We start from the raw sequence: 26,618 nt of genomic DNA on the forward strand, positions 1-26,618 counted from the left end.
AAGTGAATACATGGGCTTCCCTGATGGCTCAGTGGTTAAAAAATCTGCCTGCCAGTGCAGGGGACAAGGGTTTGATCCTTGGTCTGGGAAGATCCCACATGCCGTGGAGCAACTAACCGCGTTCACCACAACTACTGAGCCTGTGCTCTGGAACCCGAGAGCCACAACTATTGAGCCCATATGCCACAACTACTGAAGCCTGCGTGCCTAGAGACTGAGGGCTGCTATTGTGTATCACACTAAAGTAATGGAATCTGTTTGGAATTTGCAGAAGCAAGACCCCATAAGGATAATCACTTACAATGAAGCCGTGGATAGTCCAGATCAAACAGACAGCCTATTTGTAACCTTTGTGCAGCACTAGAGCCACCGTTCATGGGAGACACAAGGCTTTTACGCGCCTAGATCTTTCACTCAGCAGAGGAACCATCAGCAGAATCACAGGATAATATATACAGGATAATATATACATCAGTAGAATCACAGGATAATATATACAGGATAATACATACAACTATACATATAGTTGTAGTTATTTTTAAAAAGGCAACTGAAAGTAAGTAGACTTCTTAAGGAATCACATTTATTTCAAGAGACTATACATGGTTATTTAATCTCTGATACTGAATAGCTTTTTTTCTTCTGTTAGTTTTTGTTTTTAAGTGTGAATGCAAGTGAGTAATGAATATGGACATATTAACAAGTGTGGTTCTAAAGTTCCTGCTGTCATCAACTTGGGCAACAAATGACCCACTGGAAAGGCAAATCCACTTGAAAGATCTCTGTATCTTGTTCTGTGACTGAAGTGATACACCAATCACGGGGAATTCCAAATGATTCAACATTTTCCCCCACTCTTCCCTTGATCTTTTGGTTATACTGTGAGTCCTCCGAGAATGCTGGATAAAATGCCTTGAAGTTTGCGGGGGTGTATTTTTTTAGTGAATATGATTTACATGTCTTGCCAGGAGTTAGCCCCCTCTGTGGAGTGTTGGAGAAATATTTTCCTTATTTCCTTTTATTTTTTTTATGGGGTGCGGATAGGGGAGGGCATTGAAGTTCTACAGTTCTGGAATAGTTGGTGGTACATAGTTCACTTGGCTTTGGTTACATAGTGGACTTTAATAAGTAAAGAATCCATGAGTGTCATTTAAAGAAAAGTTACAGAACAAACAATTGGCTTTAGATATTCAATCTGGAAAAATACTCCTGTGCCCATATTTTAATGTCATTGTGTAAGTGGGAGCAAAAATATATTCTGCTTTTCAACTGTAGGTGCTCCAGATTTGCTCTGTCACTAACACTAATGTGCTGTTTTTCTTGTTTTTCATCAAACATCTGAAGAGAAACTTCTGTACCTTTCAGTAAATTTTCTTTTAATTTCTCGAAAATAATCTAAAAGGGGAAGAAAAAAGTCCATGAAAACTATAAAACTTCATGTTTTTAGCCAGGGAGGAGGTAACAAATCCTGCCTTTAGAAGGTGTGTTTTCATGCAAACTATACTTCTGAGCTTATTAACTTCTAATTATATCTTAATAAATATATTTTAATACTAGAGCAAATGGGTTTTTTAAAGAAACATATTTAAAGAAAATAAACATATTTAAAGAAAATATGTTTAACATGTTTGTTCTTAAACAATATGTTTTCAAACATATTTAAAGAAAATAATGTGAAATTCTGGAAATTTTCTTTTGGGCAGAGAAGAGCATTAGCTCCGTCTTATCATCACATTACTATCCTGTTGCACTGCAACTTGTATATAGCATGTTAAAATAAATTTGTGTGTATGTGCAGAAAAAACAAAACAAACAAAAAAAAAAGATTTTTGCAACTAACATGATTCTCTAAAATTAAAAGAGTAAAAAATAATTCTCTTTTCTAAATTCACTTAAACAGCATTCTCCCAATCAGCAAAATTGTCATGATGCTAATTGAATAAACACTCTCAGTCAGAGAATAATGTTTACTTCCATCAACAAAATAGATGTTTATCAGTCTTTACTCATATCTTATGGTTGTTTGTTTTATATCTATTGCCACCACTGAACTGTAAGCTCCTTGAGGCTGGAAGTAGTGTCTTTCATCTGCGCAGGACCAGGACCTTGCCAAGAGGCCATGATTGAATGATTGAATGAGTCAAATATTGCCTGGATTTAGTTGTTTTTAACGATAAATGTCTTTTCAGTTCTAAATAGTAATCAACATGTAGTTAGGCCATTAGATTTCACAAGTATGCTAAACCAAAGGTGACCTTCAAAGGAGAGATCCATGGGGACAGAAAGCAGACTGCAGAGGTGAGGTGAGGTTAGTCTGAGGTAGCAATGAATGTGGCATGTGCCTTCTCAAATTCTGTAATAAAAGGAAGAGGAAGGAGAGGATTACAGCATTAGGGAAGGTTGAGAGAGAAGACCGTGATTGTGACTGAAACTTCAACAAACCAGCATATGGAAAGGATAGAGTAAATACAACAGAAGAAGCTAAAGGCATAGATAAAATAAGGGCTTATCTTGGAGAAAGATCCAACAGGAGACAGGAGAGTAAGGGATTAAGAATAAAAGAAGAGAGAGGAGGTCATCTGAGAGAAGACAAGACAGTCTTCCTCCTTCAGGTTAAGGTTGAAAGGAATTCAGATGAATTAAGAAATGAATTCATCTAGTTCACACACAAGACTTAAAATACTATATAAATGTAAATAGATGATACTGTCATACAGAGTTATCTGAGCAGCCATAAAATTTCACATGAACTGTACAACTAACATTTGCATGGATTACAGCTTCATCTTATTCTAAAAATATTTTGTTGCTGCCCTGAAAACAATAAAATTCTTCATTTACCCACCTATACATACATATTGTTCTGGAACAATAGCTTTTAGTTTGTAATTTTTTAAATCAGCAAGTGTTGTAGCAAATACAATTGCCCAAATTAAAACTTGTAAATCTCATTTATATGATTGAGCATAAAAATTTCAAAATCATCATTTATTCATATATTGCTACATCAGTTATTATATTAAAAAAATAGCTTCCACTCTACACAACTTAGGTTTTCTCTGGTTAATCAAACTTGGTTGAAAGCAAAGCAAGAACAAAAGACAAATTGTTTTAGAATCACCCAGCTGTTGACAATTTTCCCTGTGAATCTGAGTATCATACACACAGCAACTTAGGGAAATGCTGCAAAATCAAACAAGAATTGAGAACCAAAATAACATGAAGCAAAATAGCCATGGGTTGATTTATTCCAAGGAAACCCTCTACTCACTGGGTGGCTTCTTACCACCAGCATAGAGCATAAAGTGCTGCTGATACAGTACGGAGAACAGAACATGCCACGTTGACAAGAAGCAGAAGACAAAAACCCCTCGCCTGTGGCAGCTGGCCTCAACGTGCCAGGTAGCAGCTGCCCAGCTTGGATTAAGGCAGTGAGTGTCTACCTTCCGTCATAACCTACGAGCCTGGATTTCTCAGTCGTCTCATCCAGTTTCTTCAGTGTCACCGATAATTCACTTCTAATGGACAGAAGGAAAGCGCGATCCTCTTCAACTAAGAATCCTTGTCGTTTCTACCTGTGGGCGTGTAGAGATGAAGACAGAAAAGAAACGACAGGAGCCCTGTACAATAGAGGTGAGACCAGTTAAAACAGATGTTACTAAAGGAATCATCTCTAGAATGCCGAGGTGTGCTCTTCTGGAAGCAGCTTGAGTTGCACTCCCCTAAGGAGTTGCTCTGTAGTGATATCATGTTGTCGTTTGGCCCTTTCCGTGATGTTACTAGAGGGGATGATGACCATCAGAGCCTGGGGGACTGGAGCTGCCAGGTGGGTTTTTCCTAGATGAAGTGGCAAGTTAGCAGCAGAAATGACCATCAAATTCTATGTGGAAAAATCTAGAAGCACCTACCAAGTTCTGCTGCCAATAAGCTAGAGAGCAATTAATTATATTTAGGCATTCTTGAACCGTCTTGATGTTCGGCAGCACTTTCAAGATGAGAAGCTAAAAGGCAGAGATGGTGGCAACACCAGGAGTCTGGCTCAGGGTCTGTACCTCCCCGGACTGTGCTCTGTCCAGGAGATGACGTATATCTGTGGAGAGGGGCATGACTAACTGGAGGTACCTCGAGACATATTTTGGCATACTGAACTAATTAAAACTTTCTCGTCCTGGTATGCTATTGTCTATTTTAACTTGTTGCAGATAACAGGACTTCAATTAAGAGATTGGGGTTTTTTTTTAAACATTTTTAAAACAGTCATGAATAGAGAACTACCTTTTACTTTGACAGAGAAAACACTGTATCAGTGATCCAACACAGCATTTAGATATAATCTTTATAAAATTTCATCCGACTTGGCCTTCTGCTTCTGGCCAAGGTGAGATAACAGGGACGAGAATTACCCTCCTGCCTGACACAATCAAGAAAACCGGGCAAAATATACAAAACAGCAGTTTTCAAGGCAGCAGCAGATATTCGCCAACAAAGGACAGTCGTCCTGGGGAGAGAAGAAACAAGTCAGGTGAGCCCTGTTTGTCCCCAGTTATGCTTGGAAGGATTCCGTTCTACTCCTTGGGGTGAAGAGACAGAGCTGAGAATCCAGGGAGACCAAGACCCTGAGTTCAAAGGGCAGAGTACTGGAGAGCAGAGAGCTGCAGAGAGAGCGAGCCCCAGAGATCTGCAAGGATGGGTATCCAGCAGAGCACTGATCTGACTTACATGAAGAAATTACCCAAGGCCAGGGAGGGAGCCATCAGAAAGAGCTCTACACTCATCCCTCGTTATCTGAGAGGACGTTGTTCCAGGTCCCTGCAGATACCAAAAGCCACAGTTGCTCAAGTCCCTTGCGGTTGGCCATCCATATGTACGGATGCAGAACCCAACTGTGTATCTTCATTTCACTTGCTTACCTTCTAAATGTAGAGCAGTTGGTTCTTTGAATTGGGGAAAGAAAAAATATTTTAATAGGACAGTAAGAACAAAAAAGACCCTCTAACCTAATCTCACTAAAATCAATGTCTCTAAGGTAGAGCTATTCGTACCCACTACAGAATCACTCACTTTGTTTTTGTTTTGTTTCAGAAGAATAACAAAGATAGTATAGACAGTTTCCATATACCCTGTACCCTGTTTCTCCTACTACTGATGTCTTACATTTAGTAAAGTACAATTGTCACAATTAATGAATCAATGTTGAAACATTAATTCAAGGCCACACTTTACTGAGATTTCTCTAGTTTTTCCTAATGTCCTTTTTCTGATAGTCACTCCTTTGTAGAGCCTTGCCTCTATCTCAGGGGTGTACGGACAGCAAATGTATCAAGCATGTGCTCTTCCAAATGAAAAGCTTTTAGTGTTACCTTCATCTGAAAAAAAGAATTACACTCAGTAAAAACAGTAAGCTACTTCCAACTTAAATCTCCATATGAAAACTATATATTCTAAGATTTCACGCACTCCTGTAAAAGAATAACTTGGGACTCTGGCAAAGATTTGGGGGACTTGGGTTCCCCCAGTCCCACTGGTCCCTCTAAGGGCTTCATACTACTCTGACAGGCAGATTTGGAAATCTCAGGATCAAGTATTGATACTTCAGAGCCCTCTACTGGCCACTGCTCACCACTGCAACCTCATTTTGTTCCATTCTTGACCCTAGCAATCTCCCTGAACATATCTTTCTCTCCCAACAACATAAGCAAGGTCAGCTTTTATGGCATCTTGCTAAGAGCCACATAAGTGCAAACAATGTCCTAAAGGTGAAAATTTATAGATAAAAGTGTTCCACCCTGCCACATAAACTGTGGAAAATTTTAAAAATTTTGAAGTAATTATCAGCAAACAATTAATCAGGGCCAAATTCAAGACACCTAACTCCAAAGATGCATTAAACGACACTTACTACAGTAAAATTATCTTTTCATAGATTTTATTTTCAATTTAACAAATCAGGAGAAGATATAAACTTTAAAAAATTTTAATTAAAAAATTTTTAAATTCTTTCAATAGGTGAAGACAGAAAAAATTTCTAGGGCAGCAACTGGTGATTTGCTCATATATCTCACTCATGACTATCAGTTTCAAAACAATTTACTTTGATCTCTGCCTCATTTTTCTTCTCTTTTGTTTTGGTCCAAGACATCAGAATACATGTTCTAGAACAAAAATTTTCTTTAGGGGCATACATTGTTAACAAGAATGAAATCATACCAAGTATCTTCACCAACCACAATGGAATGAAACGACAAATCAATAACAGTGGGAAAACTAGAAATTTCACAAATATGTGAAAATCAAACAACACATTCCTGAACAACCAAAAGATCAAAGAAGAAATCATGTGAGATCAGAAAAAAAATCTCAAGATAAGGGAAAATGTAAACACAACATACCAAAACAGTGAAAGAAGAACAAAGAGGGAAGTTCATAGGTGTAAATATGTACATTAAAAAAGAAAGATCTCAAACCAATACCCTAACTTTATACCTCAAGGAACTAGAAAAAAGGAGAATAAACTAAACCCAAAGTTAGCAGATGGAATGAAATAATAAAGATTAGAGCAGAGATAAATAGAGAATAGAAAAGCAAATGGACCATGCTAATGTAAGATGTTAACAACAGAGCAAAGTGTCAAGCGGGGGTGGTATATGTGAACTCTCTGCACTACATGCTTAACTGTTCTGTAAATCTAAAACCGTTCTAAAATAAAAGCCTATTAATTACATAAAAATACTGCAAAAAAAAATCCAATGAAATTAGCAGTTGGTTTTTTGGAAAGATCAATAAAATTAACAATCCCTTAGCTAGATTAACTAAGAAAAAAAAAAGAAGACTCAAATAAGTAAAATCACAAATGAAAGAGGGGACATTACAACGGATGCCACAGAAATAAAAAGGATCATAAGAGAATACTATGAACAACTATAGGCCAACAAATTGGATAACCTGGAAGAAATGGATAAATTCCTAGAAACATACAACCTACCAAGACTGAATCATGAAGAAACAGAAAGTCTGAACAGATCTATAACTGTTAAGGAGATTGAGTCAGTAATTGAAAACCTCCCAACAAAGAAAAATCAGGACCAGATGGCTTAACTGGTGAATTCTACCAAGCATTTAAAGAAGAATTAATGCCAATCCTGCCGAAAAATTGAAGATATGGAAATACTCCCAAACTCATTTTATGAAGCCAGTATTACCCTGATCTCAAAGCCAGAGAAAGACACTACAAGAAAAGAAAATTACTGGCCAGTACTCCTAACACATATAGATGCAAAAATCCACAGCAAAATATTAGCAAACTGAATTCAACAGCATGTTAAAAGGATCAGACAACCATGAGGAAGCAGGATTTATCCCTGGGATACAAGGATGGTTCAACATACAAAAATCAATCATTGTAATATACAACATTAACTGAATGAAGAACAAAAAGCACCTGATCATCTCCATCAACGCAGAAAAAGCACCTGACAATAGTGAATACACCTTCATGATAAAAATACTCAGTAAATAGGGAATAAATGAAAACTACTTCAACATAGTTGAAAATATAGTAACATACATTTTCCATACAATGGAATTCATTTCAACCTTAAAAAAAGGGAAGGAAATGTTACAACATGGATGAAGCTTGAGGACATTATACTAAATGACATAAGCCAGGCATAAAAAGACAAATACTGCATGATTTCACTTATGAAGAATGTAAAGTAGTCAAATTCATGGTAACGAAAAGTAGATTGTGGTGGTTACGAAGAACTGGGGTGAGGCGAAAAAAGAGTTAACAGGTATAGTTTCAATGTCTGCCAGAAGAAAACACTCTGGAGATGTGCAATGTAACACTTCTGAACTATATGCTTAAAAACAATTTAAGATGATAAATTTTAATTCTTTTCCACAATTACAAAAATAGTTTTAAAAACAGTCTCATTAAGCATTAAACCAGGAATTTTATAAGTAATTAATTTCTGACACGGGAGGTCAAGATGAGTGGCGACAGAGAACTGGTACCACACATGCGCCTTTTCCACCGCTGCTGGGGGTTTCGGGAGGGGAGCGGCAGGCCGCCCCCGCATGCCTGGGGGCAGGTGCCATCCTCTCTTCCCCGTGATTCTCACTTTCACCTGGTGAGTCCAGGCGTGGTGAATGGGAGTCGCTGAGCTTACAGCTGAGGGTTGCAGCGCATTGGAAATGCTTCGGGGATCCTGTGAAGGGTGGGAGTCACTGGTAGCGGAGCCTGCCCCCAGGTGGACTCAGCCATTCCCCGCTGGGGCAAGGCCAACCCTTCTTGAGCGCCCCATAAGGAAAACAGAAATAGAGAAGAATTGAGGAGAAGCGGGAGGACAGAAAAGGCCAGGCCCATACCAGGCAATGTGAACTGAAGGATTTAGCTCCCCCTTTCAGAGACCTAAAAAGAAGGGTTATTTACTGCAGGGGTCCCCATCCCCTGGCTCCCTGTTAGGAACCAGGCCGCACAGCAAGAGGTGAGCGCTGGGCCAGTGAGCCAAGACTTCATCTGCCGCTCCTCATCACTCCCACTACTGTCTGAACCATCACCGGCATTACTGCTTGAACCATCCCCCCTCCCCTCACTCCCCATGGAAAAAGTGTCTTCCATGAAACTGGTCCCTGGTGCCAGAAAGGTTGGGGACCACTGATTTACTTAAGAAGGACTGAATGAACAGACAACAACACTGCTGGGCCAGGGGCTGAGCTTAGGCACCAACTCCATCTTCTCTTGTTAATTTCCTCAAGCAGATTCAAAGCAAAATGAAGTTGATTCTCAGTTTATTTTAGGTCCTCTTTTTATAGTGTAAGTCTCCAAAAGGTCAAGGCAGTTTTATCTCTTAAATAACATGTCAATCATATAAAACAGCTGGAACCAAAGTAGAGAAATATATACAATATAATACATTAAGTATTTTCAATACTGTTAATTGAATTTTTCATATTAAATTAAAAGAGGCTATTCTGATTTACAATGTCATTTCTCTAGTTAAAATTAAACATGTCAAAGACATAATGTACATTTTTTTACAAACAGCACAGCAGCATTAATAAAACTGCTCATGATTGTAATTTTTATTTTTCTATAATACAACTGCACCCGTGTTACAAAACCAAACAAAAAAGGCATTGCACTAGATGGCTGAATACTGCTAAAGTCAGTATGTTAACACTTGAGGAATAATGAAAGGCCTGGTCTGTTTCACCAGCAGGCTCATTTACAAGAGTTTTCACTCTGCTAGCTAAGCAAACTTTCTACAGGTAGATTACTTTCCTCAGCAATTTTATACAAGCTCACCACTAATGGGTAAAAAGCCAAGGAGAAGCTAATGCCACAAAAACCAATACAACCCTACTATTTACAATACCCAATAAAAGCCAAAGCTAGAAAACCTGGATCAAGGAAAAAATTATAAGTAGGATATTCTGCTGGATCAAGGAAAAAATTATAAGTAGGACATTCTGTAGGAAAATTTGAATATCTATAAATTTAAAATGGTCAATAGACTACAAAAGGGCCTGCAAAAGCTTATTCCCCTTATTTTCCTTAGGCTTGGGTAAGAAAAAAGTAAATCCTTTTTATTTTTAAAGTTTTGATGGCATCAAAACACTTCACATTTATAAATAAGATTTTTATACAATGCGACATGTTCACATAGCTTTCTTGTGCTACTATCAATTATTCTCAAAATTCATTTTTTAATCTAAAGAAGAAAGTATTAAGATTTCTTCCTCATTCTTAACTTTTCAGCATTAAGGGTCTCAAGGCCTCCAAGGGGAATTCGAGAGAGGTAAACAGTCATTCAGTACCTAACACGGAGGACACAATATTTGAAAAGCCTTGTATCTGGTAGTGGCCTGAACAAGAGCAGCAAGAGGCCAGGTACATAGTTCTACCACTGGCAACAAATTAAAGTTTATATTTCCCCTTCATTAAGACAGTTTTAAAAGGACAGATGACCCTTGCAAGGCAACGATTATTGTTTCAGATTACATTATACTGGAATTTGTTTTTAGCTACAAAATTACTTAAGCAGCAGCAGTACTTTAAAAAAAAAATGGGTTCTTCAAGTCATGGGCAAGAAAAACAAAATCAACATGACACATTATTGTCCACAGCTATTTCAATGGAGCATTCAAGCTCTACACATGGTATTGAGACTAAAAACAAAGAAACAATCTAATTACAGCTGGGGGAAGACACCTGGCTCCTGGAAGTGCTCCTGACTAGGGGTACAGGAAATGGAGAGGATAAGTAACCCTAAGTCTTCTGACAGGAAAAATAAACACATGCAAAACATGTTTGAATTCAAAATAAGATGCAAAATCCATCGTTCCTGACACATGAGAAGTGAATAATGCTCTACATCTTTCCGCCCTGTAGAACTCCTTTACTGGTCTTTGATATCAAAACTAAAATCATCAGTGTTCTGTATGTTTTCAAAAGGCACAGCACATGGCTAAAAGAAAAAGTGCGTATCATCAGATCAGTCATAGGTCCTTGGTCAACTTGTTTCTAGTGCAAAACAAACCATGTTTCCAATAAGCACCAAACACCAAACTAATGCTTTCATTTTCTCCAGCAAACTTTCCAAAATGTTCCTATTTTAAATACTTAGTCTCTGTAACTGGAATGTAACCAGATTTTTTTATTATGTTAAAGTTGCAAAAGAAGTGTGCTACTATAGAAAGCCTGAAAAGAGTAGAACCTTTAAAACTTTATAAATCCCTCAATTATCCTTATTATGCAAAAGAAACCAAGAGAAAATATTCAGGGTTGTGTTATTTCCTCAAAGACATTTAGTATACTTCTGATCACTTTTTAAACAAAGAAAAACTCTATTAAAGAAGAAGTTTCTCACTAAGCATATCTTACCTGTTAAAGTTCTCTATTGTCAGAACTGGCCTAGAAACTGGTACAGAAAGTCAAAAAACAGTTATGTCCACACTGGAAATTCCTTAATTTTATACATGCCAAATAAATTGCTAGTTATATTGAAAAAGATATTTTACCTTCATTTAAAAAAAAAAAAATGTGACTGCTTCCCTCACCCAACTTACTGGATCAGGCCTAATTCATTTTTTTATATTAAAAAAAACCTTCATTAATAATTACCCCTTTGGGGATTTAGTCATTGTAGACTCATTTTACTAATGTTTCCCTGAAAATGGGAGAAAAACCTAGACTATGAGCATGTGCAGACAAGCGCAGTTCAGCATGTTACTTGCAGAAAAATTGTAAACAAGCTTAAAGTAGAGACAGAACTTGAAAAACATCAAACACACCTGAAAACAGGGCAAGATACTGAACATGACAGGATTCCCAATTTAAGCCAAATTCCTCAATAAAACAAGAGCAGATTGTGTCAATCTGTTTAACTGGCCATTAATAAAATAGAAATTTTTTTAAGGTTTCAGAAATTCTGGTAATAGGCAACATTAAATTGTGACATAAGAAACACAAAACAAATTGACCAGCTCTACAAATGCTTTCTAGGTAAAGAATGTGTCCGATATGATGCCAGGAGAGTCATAATCTATGAGACACTGTTTTCTTAACAGGACTGTTAGCCAATATGACAATCCATTTTCACCCTATCTCATCTCTAACCACACATTTGTCCTCAAGCTCTTTAAATGTGCCTAGATTTCAGCTTAAGTTAACAAAACATTCATGTAATGTCCCAGCCTATGCAAAGCTAATTTGTAGGCATCAAAAACCAAAGTGCAAATTCATGGAGTTTTAACCCCTCGGGCTACGGATGGCCTACACAGCTGCAGAACTGAAAGGCCTCTGCATACAGTGGTGAATGTGATGAAGACATAAAACATGTAGTTTGTTTTTGGTCCTTGTTTCCAGGCCTCTTTTCTTCCTGGTCCATTTCAAAATATGTGCTTCGTTTCAGCAGTTCAGACCCAAGCCTGTCCAGTGGTCTGGTACCATCAGGAAATACTTGTCCATTGCTTCACAAAATCTAGTCCTATACAACTCTGGAGAGACCACGGTCGGCATTTTACCTAGGATTATGAAAGATAAAAGGAAAAGGAAGCTGTTGATCAGACAACTGACTTCAATGGCTATGTTCTTTCACGTAAATGGACGTAAAATGCCACGTCCTGTAAATGAACACACCACCACCACGGGCTTAGAAAGGAGGGAGGATGTTCACTGTGCCACATGACAAGAGGCAGGTCCTTCCTGGTAAGAGCTTTTTTTATTTTAAAAGACGTTCTTGCTTAGAGATGAGAGATGTCTGAAAGCACAAATGGCGCTGGCAGCACTCAGAGAACTAGAGGATTTCAAGTGTTAATTCAAGACAAACCCCTGTTCAGAACTTTCTGGCCTTTGTAACTTTTCATTTTGAGAGCCTCTGGCATCTTAACACAAATTTTAAAACCCCGTATTTCCTCACCTAAACAATTCCCTTTATTATTTAATCATCTTGGAAAAGATGATAAAATCAAAGACAACCACTTACGTTTTTAGAATTTTTTTTTTAAGTATCCATTTGTTCTATGTTAACTGCTGAGGAAGATAATGAGAACAGTTTAAAGAGTAAACAGAGCTTCCTAGGTGGCAAAGTGGTTGAGAATCCGCCTGCCAATGCAGGGGACACAGGTTCGATCCCTGCTTCAGGAAGATCCCACATGCCGCGGAGCAACTAAGCCCGTGCGCCACAACTACTGAGCCTGCGTTTTAGAGCCCGTGAGCCACAACTACTGAGCCCATGTGCTGCAACTACTGAAGCCCATGTGCCTAGAGCCCGTGCTCCGCAACAAGAGAAGCCACAGCAATAAGGAGCCCGCACACCGCAACAAAAAGTAGCCCTCCCGCTCACTGCAACTAAAAAGAAAGCCCACGCACAGCAAAAAAGACCCAACACAGCCAATAAAATAAATAAATAAATAAATGTATAAAAAAAGAGTAAACAGAACATTCTGCTTACCTTGTCCTCCTAAAATTCCTGTTGATTTCACAACCATCTCAAGCTTTTTGTCCCATGTAAATGTTCGGATATAATCTGTTGCAGGGGGCGAGATTAGCAGTAAAGGCTCTCTTAATAAATATAAACAGATGACAACCGCAATTACCATTACTATTACTTCTACAATAGTTAATTTATTGAGTGCTGGCAATATTGCAGGTGCTGACAATATGCCAGGGACTATCCTAAGGGCTTTTACCATATTAATTCATTTAAGCCTCATAAATACCTCACAGGGCCTCATCTTTAAGTGACTTCTGAGTACAGATATTTTTGGTAAAGATAATGAAAATGGAAATGTGGAACCTGAATAAAAGGTACCAGAATAGAAAAACTATTATTTTTAAAATTTCAAATAAAAGTTTGTGAAAATACTCAGTAAGCTATTACTAGACCAGGTTCAGTATAGTCTTCAAATTTCACTCTGGCTTCAATCATGAACTATACGTAAGACATGCTCATTACTTACCTATAATTCCAACTACCAGCTCATTGCTGGTATCATCTCGCCCAACCAGCAAAGAATAATCTATAATGAGGTGGCTAGAAAGGAAGTGGGAGTCACTGCGGATTGAGGCTCTCAGCACAGCTTTGGAATGAGAACGGATGTACAGAGGGTTGTCTCGCACCATCTTTAAGAGATTTTCATCCAGCAGGACTACATCACAGCTCTCTTTCCCAGTATCAGTTTTTACATTTCGATTCCTAAGTGAACCCTTCAAATCAAAAACCTAGCAGAAAGAAAATTCTCTGTCATTGATGTGTGAGTTGTTACAAATAGTTAATTAATATAATTAAATTAAAAAGGCAGAAAGCTTCCTTATAGCCACTACCCTTATAAACACTTTAAAATTTAATTTTAAAACTTAATCATAACATGTCATTAAATGCATACACTGTAATTGTATAATACATAAAACATGGTGATGTAATTGTATAATATGAAATTAATAACTAGGTACTCAATTACTGAGACATTTCAGAAATATACTAACCCATTTAATCAACTGTAAGAAACATTAACAAGTAACTCCAAAAATATATTGTTGAATCATAAAGCAGTTTGAAAACCAGATGCAAACAGTCACAGGAAACTTCAAGTTTTGATACCAAAACTGTGCAGTTACTTAGGACAATGTAGAAGCAACAGCATATCTCTAGGAATTTCTGGGCAGTAGGAAAAGCAATGCACTCAAAGGTCAGGGGAATTGGGTACTAGACCAGTGCGACGTGAAGTGTATTCGACAGACCACTGCTAGTCAGTTTTTCCTGGCTCATCATGACAGAGGTAAATCAATTACATCATTAAACCCACAGTTTAGTTCAGCTGATGCTTCTGCCGCAGCAAGACATCCTCGATGAAGAAAGCAGTGCATTAAATTACATTCTAGTACAAGCTCTTAATCTTGCCAGGGACTGGAAATAGTTCAAAGGGCCAGCACATTGAAGAGTACTGCTCTAGAATCTACACCAACCTGAGTTCTAGGAATAGCTGTGTGACTCTGATAAAGTATTCACTGTCTCTGAGCCTCAGTTTCCTCATCTTTAAAACTGACAGGTTGGATCTGCCTTCTTATTCTATAATTCTGTGTTTCTAGGATATTAGATATGTTAAATTTTAGGATCATCCACAATATTCCTCTTTATTCTTTCCTACAGGGTTCAATAACTCAAAAGTTAAATTTTGCCTAGTAACCAAAGTTTAATATTTACTATCAAATATCATGTTATTCTCTGATTCATTATGTTCAGGAACCAGAAGTACAAAGGGTTCCAGTAGCTAAATGCTTTGCATAGTCCAGTATCCTTACCTGTGCCATTTTTCTCCCATAGAAAAGATTTTCCATGACAAGGAGATCTAGCTTCTTCTCAGTGTTGTTCTGGGAATTCTTATAACCAATTCTGTAAACTCCAAGAATCTTGGCCAATGCAGTGGGCCTCTAATCAAGAAAAGACAAAAGTAAATTCTTATCAAAAAGGATTATTTATGAGTATTATACTTACTGAAATAAGTCAGTAAAAGATAAATACTATATGATATCACTTATATGTAGAATCTAAAAAAATAATATAAATGAATGTACATGCAACATAGAAAGAGATTTAGATATAGAAAACAAGCTTGTGGTTACCAAGGGGAGAGGGAATGGGGGACAAATTTTTTGTATGAGATTAACAAACTACCCTGTATCAAACAGATATAAGCAAAAAGGATATATTGTATACATGGGGAATTACAGCCATTATCTTGTAATAACTTTAAAATGAAGTATAATCTGCAAAAATGCTGAATCACTATGCTGTACACTTGAAACTAACATAATATTGTAAATCAACTATACATCAATTTTGAAAGAGAATTATTTACAATTTAATACCAATATCTGGATTATTCATGTATTATCCAAATATAATTTTCTATTAATGTGATCAGTCACAGGACCTTAAAAGAAACTCAAGCATTTGAATCTCTGAAGCAAAGTAAAGCGGCAATGCCAATAAAATTATTAGATCTTTAACATTCTCCCAAGGGATAACTCTTCACAATTTCTCATATTCACAAATTTTATTATGACATAATTTCTCCAATAATAGGCAAAAAAACCCATAAATAGAAAAAAAAAAATCTATGTGACTCCACAGTCTTACTGGTAGGGTCACTGCTTAAGAACAAGTAGGCAAACCTGGGCCACTGGCTTCCTCTCTTGCTACCTAAGGGACCCATGTCCTCATTTATCAATAAAAATTATAAACTGCTAAATGCGCAGCTATTTTCATCCAGTCTTAATGTTTCTAATTGGCATATATATATGTGTAGGAAAAAGAGTCTGAAATCCCTGCATTCTACCAAATCTCAATAGCACAGCAGAGATCTAGCCAAGTCCTGTTCATATATTACCATGGAGGAAACTGCCATTGGGACTCTCTGGATGTGAAAAAGCCCAGTAAACTCTAATTACAGACCAAGGTCTGGGATTTCTACCTTTTGTTGAACGGCATTTGTAATATAGTTGAAGTAGTGTGGTGCAAAGTCAAGGAAAGACTGGACTTCCAGACGAGGCATTTGCTTCAAAATGAATCTATCATCTAAAAGGCAAAAATTTCATGTTTATCAATCGCGATATTCACTGAGGTAATCGGTAACAAATCATTCCAAAGAGCCCAAATGATTTGTTTGCTTCATGTTTTTAAGCGATATTTTCTGATATCACTGAGAAAATTTTGATCAGAACACAGCTCTCAAGTAACTGAAGGTTTGAAAGGGCTTCTGAGGATTTATATAGTCAAGAAACTTCTACTTTTGACAGTACCATACCTAAATTCATAGATAGAAGATCTACTTTTTAAAAAACTACCAAGTAAAATGTTGTAAACTACTTTGTTAACAATTCAGTTAGTAACAGTCATGAAAGTTCTTATCAAACAACATCTTTCCTGCTGCATTTTCTCAAATAATTTTGCTTTCAGTGAGTACGGAGAATGGAATGTGAAATACAAATGGTCACGATCTTCTGTAAACCTTTGTAGGTGAAGAACTTGGCCTTTCTGTTTTCAGGTTAAATGTTTCTATTTGTATATTTCTCTTATGAGCTCTGAGGCACCTTTTGAGTTTTCTAGAAGTTGTCTGTTACTATTTACATTTGGAAAACTCAGGACCACAGAGAATTTAGTAAGGATTTGACCAATATTAGTCTCTCATTACACACAATACATCATAAATTCTTCTAAATATTCTTCTTTCATCCTCTCAAGCATAAAAAAGAAAAACAGAAAACTGCTTGCCAAATGCCAGTATCATATTACCTCAGTTCAAGGGATTCACAAATAATCTGAGGGGGAAAGATGGATACCACTTAATTAGTAAGTGATTAAAAAGATGTACCTTCAGTCGCATAAAAGGCAGCTCCTGATTTGCCTCCTCGGGCCTGCCAAGGAGAAGAGTGAGAAAGGGAACGAATGAAATCTTCTTCACTGCTGCCCAGAATCACTTCTCGCATCTTATGAAACTCTCCCGCATAGTAGAGCCGACAGTAAAACTTGGCGTTGGCGTCAGAAAATTCTACAAACAGAAGTGTTTTTTAAAAAAAAAGCTTTTACGAATCAGAAATACCTTAATACCTTTTCCTTTTCCTTCTGGCCCACTCCCCACCCCCACCAAATGCAACCATTTAATTTTCTCCATGATAGCATTTCTCATGGTAAGTCTACTACATCCCTGTTTAACACTATTCTGTCGAAGTTATCTTCAGGAAGGATCAGAGAGCATCTTATGACCACTCTTACATATTTCCAAAAAAATCAAACATAAAATATTTCAAATTTTATGCTGGTTACTGTATTTTCATCATTGTACTTGCATCTTAAATTTTACTGTACATGTTATTCTAGATAACAAATTTTCAGCAGTCACATGCACATACACAATTCTAGATGCCTTGTCAAGTCTCTGTGGCTCTAGATTATACAAAAAGTAATTACTTAAACACCAGACATTTAATCAAATTATAATTTATAAATTAAATTATAATTTCAATTAAATTTATAAATTTCCTTCTAAACTAATGTATATTTCATAAACTAAATTTAGATTAAACAAATGTTCACCACCATATAGACTTAATATTCATTTCAAGAAATAGGATATTTATCTAGTGAGAAGCTAGAAGCTTCAAATAATGGCATTTGCTCACTTATAGTCCTGGTCCCCGAACCAAAGATGTTTATCTCATACTTACGAAGCTCCACATGAGGATTTGTGAGCTGTTTCTTCTGTGTATCTCCTCCATCTGCTTCATCTAAAAGATTTAACGTCGTTAGTAAAGCCAAAGTTTTAAATAGTTATCAGTTCATTCTGTCTGTTCTTGTTCCCCTGATATAACTCTAAAAATGAACAAGTCAACTATTACTATCCTAGTCAAGTCACTCTCAAGCAAGCATCATGTATATAGTTAACTGTGTATATAATACACTAAGAATGCATGTACCTTTCGAAAGATCAATTTTTAAATTAAAAATCAGAGAATTCAGATTGAAGACCAATTTTTCTCATAGTTAAGTAATCCCTGTGATATCAATAAACTAACTCAGCTCTAACATCACGACTTTGGCTTCTTTACCAGAATTTATGACCAGTTTTCCCTGTATGTTTAACAATGCGTCCCCAATAGTTTGAGGTGCTTTTTTTTAAATCATATACTAAGATATATGTACAATACAGAAAATATACTAGCATCTACCTCAGAGCTATTTTTTTGGACTGATTTCTTTGGCACACTGCCAGATCCACTTTAATTATTGTAGAATTGTAATAATTTTGACATCTAGAAAAACAAGTCATCCTCTAAGTTTCACATTTCAAAATTATTTTTTTCAAAGCACCAATGCCTTCCAAGGATCACAGCCTTATAGCAACCTGTAGAATACTAAACACACATCTTAATTACTAATGAAAACTTTATCATGTAGTTCCTATTTTTCAAATTACTAATTCATGATCTAACTCAGGGGTCACCAAGCTATTCCTATAAAGGCCAGATGGTAAGTATTTTACTCAGTTGCAACTACTCAACTTGCCAATATAATGCGAAAGCAGCCAGACAGTAAATGAAAGGGTGTGCCTGTGTTCCAACACAACTTTATTTACAAAGACAGGTCAGCAGAGTTTGCCAACTCCTGGTCTAACCCTGTATTCAAACACAATCAGGTAGATATATTTTTTAAATATCCAAATGAAGGTGCGTATCAATAGCTTCCACCTTACAGAGACTGGAAAAGAAAGGAAATGTCTGAGGGGGTAGTGGGATGAAAACATTTGAATATATACTGTGAGCTACACAGTGAGACAGATGTTTTACATGTATAATGTCTCTTAGTCCTCAGCAAACCTTGGAAGACACTGCTTTTCCACTCTGAGTACAGAAAGTAAGGATTTCTGACTCTACCACACCGTAAGTGACAACAATGACATCTGAAACCAGCTGGATTCTCCTAGCACCATGCTTTTCCCACTCTACCCTCACCAAAGTGTGAGAAGAGAGGGAATGCCCTGGTTTCAGTAGAAGCACCTACTTCAAGCTATAAGGAACATAACCAACTAAATTAAGTAAATCGAAGCCTAGAATAAGCACATTTGGTCTCCTTTAACACACCTTGAGGCTCAACGCCTTGATTCTCCGTTCCCTCCTTGCCCGTCTGCCCAACCTGGTAGTAAGCACTATCTGCTCCACGTAAGGTCTCTCTCTTCTGGGAAGAGAGATCAGGGCTTTTCCCTGCTGTCCCTCGGAAGAAGGACAACATTCCAGAAGCCTTTTTGGCTAAAAATAAGAGGTAACACATTAGGTACAGGTCACTGCGGGTAGAAAAATAAAAATTTTCAACTCATTCCTTTGTTAGCAGCAACCATTATATGAGAGTAATATGAGTAACACTGATAGTTTCATTTGCACAGATTAGTATTCCACATGTTTTATGGGATCTTTAGGGGGCAGTCAAGCACTCTTATTATCAGTAACATAGAAGAAGAGCAATGCTCAGAGAGCTATCTATCAAAATGTGAGAAATATATATAAAGCCTTTAAAAAATGTCTTTCCAAGGTTGTCATAATATCTTTTTTTTAATCATATGATATTTCTTTTTTTTTTTTAAGAACTTTTATTGAGATGCAGTTAACAGACAATAAGCTGCATATATTTAGAGTGTACAATTTGGTATCCCAATCTCCCAATTCATCCCCCCCCCAACCCTCCCTGCTCTCCCCACTTGGTGTCCATATGTTTGTTCTCTACATCTGTGTCTCTATTTCTGCCTTGCAAACTGGTTGATTTTTACCATTTTTCTATATTCCGCATATATGTGTTAATATACGATATTTGTTTTTCTCTTTCTGACTTGAGGCTGTCATAATATCTTAAGCAACAAAATTAAGTTAGGGCTGGGTTCTTACAGTATTACAGTATAGTTAATTAAACTAATACAAAACAGTATTCCAAGCTATGAGGATTCAAAGTTAAAAGTTTTTATATCATCTGCGTTTGTACATTTTAACAGAGCAAAATACACAATTTAATATGAAACCATAAGCATTTTTCCAAAATAAGTAGTACAGGATGACCAAAAATATCACTAAAGCTTGCTCTATACTTTTAGCTTTGAGCTTTGCCATATCATTAATACATACGATCCTAATCTTGTACATACACCAATAAAAAAAAATCCACAACAAATGTCCATCATGAAATGCTTACTTAAGGCAGCAGACACCATTATGGCCTCCTAAGTATCCAATCCCACCTTGTTCCTTGCTAACAGGACTCCAGTTTTGTTTGGGACAGCAATGTGTAGAGTCCCAAGAAGTGAACCATGATTTGTATAAGCCAGCCAGGACAATGCTGCTCCCCACTTTCTCAGTCTCCTTTGCAGGAAAGAGTAGCCACGAGACTCAGTTCTAACCAATGAGATTGAAGGGGGAAAGGAATTTCCTAATAAGAGGGAACAGCTGCAGCTTGTACCTCCCTTCCTTATGCCTCAAATGCAGACATTAAGTGAGACATTTTCGACCATAAGTAAAACTGAAGAGAATCAGAGAGAAATGACCCCTTATGTTAGCATGACAATGCTGAGCAGATGAAACAATGCCAGCAACTACCCACCTGGCAGATGTTGCTATTTTAGAAAATTAAATTGTCATCTGTTTAAGACTCAACCATCATTTGAGTTTTCTGTTACTTGTAGTGAATATTCCTAACTGACAAAGTCAAAGAGACCCAAGTTCAAATCCCAGCTCCCCACTACCTGTATAACCTTGAGCAAACTGCTTAATCTAAGTCTTAACTTACTTTCTGAAAAATGGAGATATGTCAAATAACTTATGGGGTTACTGTGGAAATTAAAGGAGGTAATACATGAAAAGTTCTTTTCAAAATGCCAACAATGCTACAAAAACAAACAAACAAAACTGCTGTTATATTTCTTAGGTTATATGCTTTAAACTGAAAGCTCTATCCAGGAAGGCAGATCCTGCTTCTTTTTGCATAGACCTATGAGTTTCTAGGAGTTTCAAACTCAATAAACTTAAGGCAAGAATCAGAGAAAAGCAAAATATGCACAGAAGAAGATATACAAAAAATTTACATCCGTATTATATTTCAAAGACCAGAAGTAATAAATCCTTGCCACATGGCATTTCTTATTTAATGTGTTTTCTTCCTCAAACCACAATTACAAACAAAACTAGGAACTACTTCTCCATTTGTAGTCTTACTTGGTTGTGGTTCTGCTTCTGCTGTACGGTTTGTCTGTCCTCCACTGATCTCAGGTAATCTAACAGGGCTGCTACTCTTTGGTCTGTTGTCTAAAGTACTAAAATGAAAAACAAAAGTTGGTTTTATGTGATTCAGACACAAAATAGCAAGTACTCTGATTCCTGTATTAATCTACCCCCTACCTAACCCCACCCACAATATCAGAAATTTGATTCATTATTTATATAAACACAGGTTTACATGGAAGAAAAAGTCTTGAAATGTCTACTGGACTTAAGAAAAAGCAAAATGTTAAAGCTATAAAAATGTATGGAAAAATATATGAAAGTATAGGCTCTTAAAATATTTTTCCCAAGTCTATCAGAGCTATATTAGCATCCAACAATCATGACAATTTCTATCTCAAATGTCTAAAATACTGAACATACTTAAAGAACTGGTTTGGTAGGGGGGTGGTTTTTTAACTGTTAAGAGCTTTAGTTATTATGGAAAATTCATAAATAAATTACAAAATCAAGCAGTAGTTTACTAATTTCAGAAGTTACTATAACAATAAAGAGAACTTCAAATGTTAAAAGTTTATATCTGCAATACACACTGAACTTCTAAGACAAATTATCAGAAAACTGCATCCTAAGGGACTTCTTAAGGTCTTTTGCTATATCTGAATTTTGTTCTATCAATTACTGGCTAAAGCATGAGTGCCACTGACTATATACAGGAAATTTTTATATTGACAATAAGCTATAACAAAACCGGAGTAGGAACACCTAGAAAATGATGATGTAGCTCAATTAAAATAATTTTATTCAATAACAGATCACCTGTTTGTTGGAAGCCCTTCTTCAGCACTGTTCCACAGAGTCACTTTGGACAATTCCTCTAAGGCATTCCGGTATTCTTTACAACTGAGGGTAGAAATAGGTTGAGAAATGTTCAACATTAAGGTCTTCTTTTAAAGTAAATCATATGCATTAGAATAAGCTTTGCACAATCATTATAAGAATCCATAAATTAAACAAATACATTATAGTGAACTAACAAAAGTTATCAAGTAGAAGCTTCATGAGGAAGGTCAATATCTTCACAAAAAATAATACAAAATACAACCCAACACACCAACCAGGCTCAATATCCTAAACCATGACGGTGAAGGCATCCATACTAACATTTAGATCAAATGCCTTCAGGGGTTGAAGAGCTAATTGAAAAGCTTGAAACTTCATCATTCAGTGTAATAGAGAAGAAAGGAACTTGAGAGTGCTTTTCAACTTAAAGGTACTGGACTTTAAGGAAAAACATTTTTTTTTAGGTTGCATTGGCCCAAAAAATCCAACTCTTGGACTAGCAGTCTGGGAGCCCTGATTTAGATTAATCAGATGTTAGGGAACAAGAGAAGCATCTTAGGATGTATTATTTTTCCACAACATTAGAAAAAGGTGACCTCAACAAGAAAACTTGCTTCCTAATAATAACAAAATACATGTTTTTCTTGGCTGACTTTCCTGCCTTTCTTATCTGTTAATTTGTATGACTAACCAATAAAGCAAGAAGCAAATACTATCTTCATAAACACCAAAAGGAAAAGATAAAAAATGTGTCATATGGAATCTTCTAAAGGAAAAAAAATTCTCATTATCCAAATAGTAACTCTAAACTCCACAAATGCTCAAGCCTATAGATCTATTGTTTACTCCTGTATACCCAGTACCTAATATACTACACACTGCAGACATTCAAATATTTGTTGAATAAATGAACAACTGCAATCATTAAAAGTGAAATCTTAATCTCAATGTCTTCCAACAGGAAAAAAAATGTTTCTTTATTAAACATCTTAGAGTCTACTTAAACTAGATTCTACCACTGCCAAGATACCATTAAGATTAAAAAGTTTTGTTCTTTTAGAAATGATATGTAAATATTTTTAAAGAGGGGTCCTTCTTTAAGACACATAATAAGTGTGGGCATGTAAATGGGTTAAGGCATAGGAACAGCATTACTCTAAGTAAGGAAACTTTACCTGCTATGTGTGGGAAGCAGGAAGGAAATGAGTGAAGAATACAAAAAAGATATTCAGATGATATAAGGCAGACATGTTCCAAGTATTATGTCAATAAATAAATCAAAGAAAAGGATACAGTGGATACATAAGGATTTGTAAATAACCTGCCTAGTTAATTTAATTATTAGGAGCTTGCTTAAGAATCATCCTGTTATTATTTGGGTGAAGAGCACAGTATCAGACACAAAAAGAATAAGTTGTCACACACAAAGAATATATTTTTTTACTTACACTTAATACTTTACATTTACTTATACTTTGCTCTACGCTGTGTGACAGAGTTCAACAACACAGCAATTAATAAATATACATAAAATAAAAAGATACAACCACAGGTGAAAAAGCCCCATGAATAATACCTGAGAGCAAAAGCAATGATGGAGCTGGGCTCCTTCTCACAGACTGCAATGGGCACTCGCTCATGTTCATACATTAAGTAGTGCTTATCTGGATCACTGTGCAAAATTTTAAAATACATAAATCAGAACAAAATGAGCAGAAAATCACACAGACAAACCATTAGCACTAATACAAGTAAATCTCAGGACAATTTTAAGTTAACTTAATAATGCACAATTACAAGAATATAATTTAGCCAAAATATATGTAGAACTTGAACAAACAGCCAAGGAAAATACATCAACAGAAAGTTTTTGAAGGCAACTGAAAATTATCCAAATCAGAGAGTTTTGAAATCATCCCTCTAAACAAAGCTTTCCACACTGGCAAGACTCTGGGCCACATTCATCTCAAAAAGTATTTACAATGAACAGAAGAAGTGTAAAAGATTTTGTTCTACTATAAGCTTGAAAGAAAAGTCTTCTAGAAATTGTGGAAATGCACCACTTCCAACAGTAAACAACATAAGAAACTAAGATATTCAAGCCTGAAGCAGAGAAAGCAGGGGCCTTCTACACACAACTATCACAGAGCGAATCACATACTGTAGTGCAAGTCTCTGTCTCCTCCTCGAGACGTGAGCTCCTGAGAGCAGTTTCCCTTATTAATCCTGTTCTACGTACACTAGAGCTAGAACTCCATAACTTTAAATATTAACTGAATAAATAAATACATAAGTCAGTTGAGAACAAAATCCTTATTAACAAATGTCCACCTTTTGGATACACCTGTTTAACTGGAGCAAGCACAGCAGCTGACAGCCAGACAGGTCAACCAGTGGAAGAAAAACAAACTCTCACAAACAGCCTATGTTTTTCCCTACTCTGAGTGAGCCCAGTACAAACAAAATCACATGAAAACTTGTATGGCCATTGCACTTCATCACCACTGTTAGAAAAGCACCATGTCCCAGTAAATTACTGGGTCAGTAATATCCTCATATACAATCAGCAAGATGTTTTTATGATTATGAGATCAATAAGATGCAGCAGTATATCTTAAATATATATATATATAAGAAACTCTTTTCAGAACCAGTAATATTAAGCATAAAGTAATATAAGTTAATGCTTTTTTAATCTACTTATTTACTGTATAATGATTACATGTTCTACAAATTACATTATACCAAAAAACATCTCTTTTACTGTGATGAAATAGTTTTGGATTGAGAAATAAATTATATATACAGTTAAATAAACATATTTAAATATGTAGAGAGTATATCCATAGAGAGATTTTTTTAAACTTAGTGAAAATAAAACCACCCAACACCCACTGGCTTTTATAATACTTACAAAGGAAATGGAATAGGGTTATAACTATTTCCAGGAAGCAAATTTGCAAATATGGCTTTCATGGTTGATTTTTCCTTCACCTGGCTGTCTGTGGATCCCAACAAATGTCCATCAAATACATCTAGAATGAAAAATATTCTAGTTATATGTTAATATTCAGGAAGAGCAAAAGAAAGTATAAAGCATCAACTAGGTTTATTTTCCTTTTTGGAACACAGATGTGCACACCATAATTACCAATTATGGTGTAGAATTTCTGATGTAGGAATAACAACAATCTAACAGGAAGTAACAGTGAAGCATACACAGCACTGTCCCCAAGGGGCCCATTTTTTAAAATTTCAACACGTCTGAAGTTGAAATCATCCTGCAGTTGATGGCCTCTTTACCATGGCAGGGCCCGGCCGCAGCCATGGTGTGATTACCCGCCGAGCATGCGTGAACTTAGAGTGTCACAGCTGCTGCTGTTGCCACTTCAACTCAGTTATGTGCACTGTGGCTACTACACTGAGTTTAAATGCAATTTAAAAGTTATTTTAAAAGTTTATGCTACAATTAAGTAGTTACTGCTTAAACAGAAAGCAAGGAAAGAGAGAAAAAAGGCATAGATTTGTTGTCAGTGAAACAAATATTTCTTGTTAGAGAAATGACTGCACTTTCTTTCTTACAAGGCAAAAATCATGCACTTTATGAGACTTAAGAAAGTAATATCCCCAGAAAGTAGATGAAGCTGAATAACATTCTGTTACTGAGATATTTATATGTGAAACAGTGCAACTGTTTCACTGAAGAAGGGATATGGTAAAAAGCTATATCTAAAAGAGCACTTTCAATAGTAAAAATTTTAAATTCTCAGGGATAAGAAAGCATTGTGTTACAGCAATCAGAGTGTTTGTCTCCATCAGATGAAGTGCAATAAAAGTGACTTGAACTGTACCTTCAGAACTGCTGGCAGTATCGAGCTCGGGGGGCCCTCCCACGGCCTGCTCAGGCACACCTTCGGGAGGAGTGGGCAGCTGGAGGTGGGGGGAACTGGTGGAGCTCTGACTGGACAAGGTGGCTAAGAAGCGATCCTCTAAAGAAAAACACAGGGCAAATGAGTCACTTTAGAACTTTACATCTACTTCTATCTAATAGCAATGTTTTTAAAATGCCAACTCCTATTTCTCTTCATAAACCAAAGAGTTTTAGCTTCTTAAAAGTTACGTAGGCCACTTCAGTGCATATGGATAAGAAATGGATACAAAAATCCAGACAGGTTGTATGACTTGACCACAATCAGATGTGAGGGACAGCACTGTGACTGGCAACCAAATGTGGCTCCTTTGCAATATTCTTTGCACTAAACCATAATGCCTACCTAAATATTAGTTCATTCAATTTAACAGGGAATGAAATAATGACACTATTGGGGAAAAAATCACATACTTATTCTCAGGGGGGAAATTCACTTAATTATAATAGAAAAAAGCCAAGAATTCTGAGTTGAGCTCTTGTTCTACAAAGACAGTCTAAGTAAATTTCCCTACCATCTTTCTAGGATGGCACCGAGTTATTCAATGAAATACTGAAAAAAAAGCAGCTTAAGTCTAGAAAAGA

General features: G+C 36.4%; 1 protein-coding gene across 8 annotated transcripts in view; it reads right to left on the reverse strand.

Moving 5' to 3' along the window:
* Positions 1 to 8,321: 8,321 nt before the first annotated feature.
* The window catches only part of PIKFYVE (phosphoinositide kinase, FYVE-type zinc finger containing), a 76,525-nt gene continuing 58,228 nt past the window's right edge, over positions 8,322 to 26,618 (reverse strand). For all 8 annotated transcript variants that reach the window (XM_057745042.1, XM_057745044.1, XM_057745046.1 and 5 more), the window contains 13 exons: positions 25,957 to 26,094; positions 25,020 to 25,140; positions 23,682 to 23,777; positions 22,082 to 22,165; positions 21,257 to 21,354; positions 19,145 to 19,309; positions 17,732 to 17,791; positions 16,879 to 17,055; positions 15,979 to 16,082; positions 14,807 to 14,935; positions 13,465 to 13,726; positions 12,957 to 13,031; positions 8,322 to 12,027 (listed from right to left, as the gene is read on the reverse strand). In XM_057745042.1, coding sequence (XP_057601025.1) covers positions 11,912 to 12,027; positions 12,957 to 13,031; positions 13,465 to 13,726; positions 14,807 to 14,935; positions 15,979 to 16,082; positions 16,879 to 17,055; positions 17,732 to 17,791; positions 19,145 to 19,309; positions 21,257 to 21,354; positions 22,082 to 22,165; positions 23,682 to 23,777; positions 25,020 to 25,140; positions 25,957 to 26,094 — 1,625 coding nt within the window. In that variant the 3' untranslated portion in view covers positions 8,322 to 11,911. The remainder of the gene's footprint in view (positions 12,028 to 12,956; positions 13,032 to 13,464; positions 13,727 to 14,806; positions 14,936 to 15,978; positions 16,083 to 16,878; positions 17,056 to 17,731; positions 17,792 to 19,144; positions 19,310 to 21,256; positions 21,355 to 22,081; positions 22,166 to 23,681; positions 23,778 to 25,019; positions 25,141 to 25,956; positions 26,095 to 26,618) is intronic.

This window comes from Hippopotamus amphibius, chromosome 8 (genome assembly GCF_030028045.1).
Source record: "Hippopotamus amphibius kiboko isolate mHipAmp2 chromosome 8, mHipAmp2.hap2, whole genome shotgun sequence".
NCBI classification, from domain to species: Eukaryota; Metazoa; Chordata; class Mammalia; order Artiodactyla; family Hippopotamidae; genus Hippopotamus; species Hippopotamus amphibius.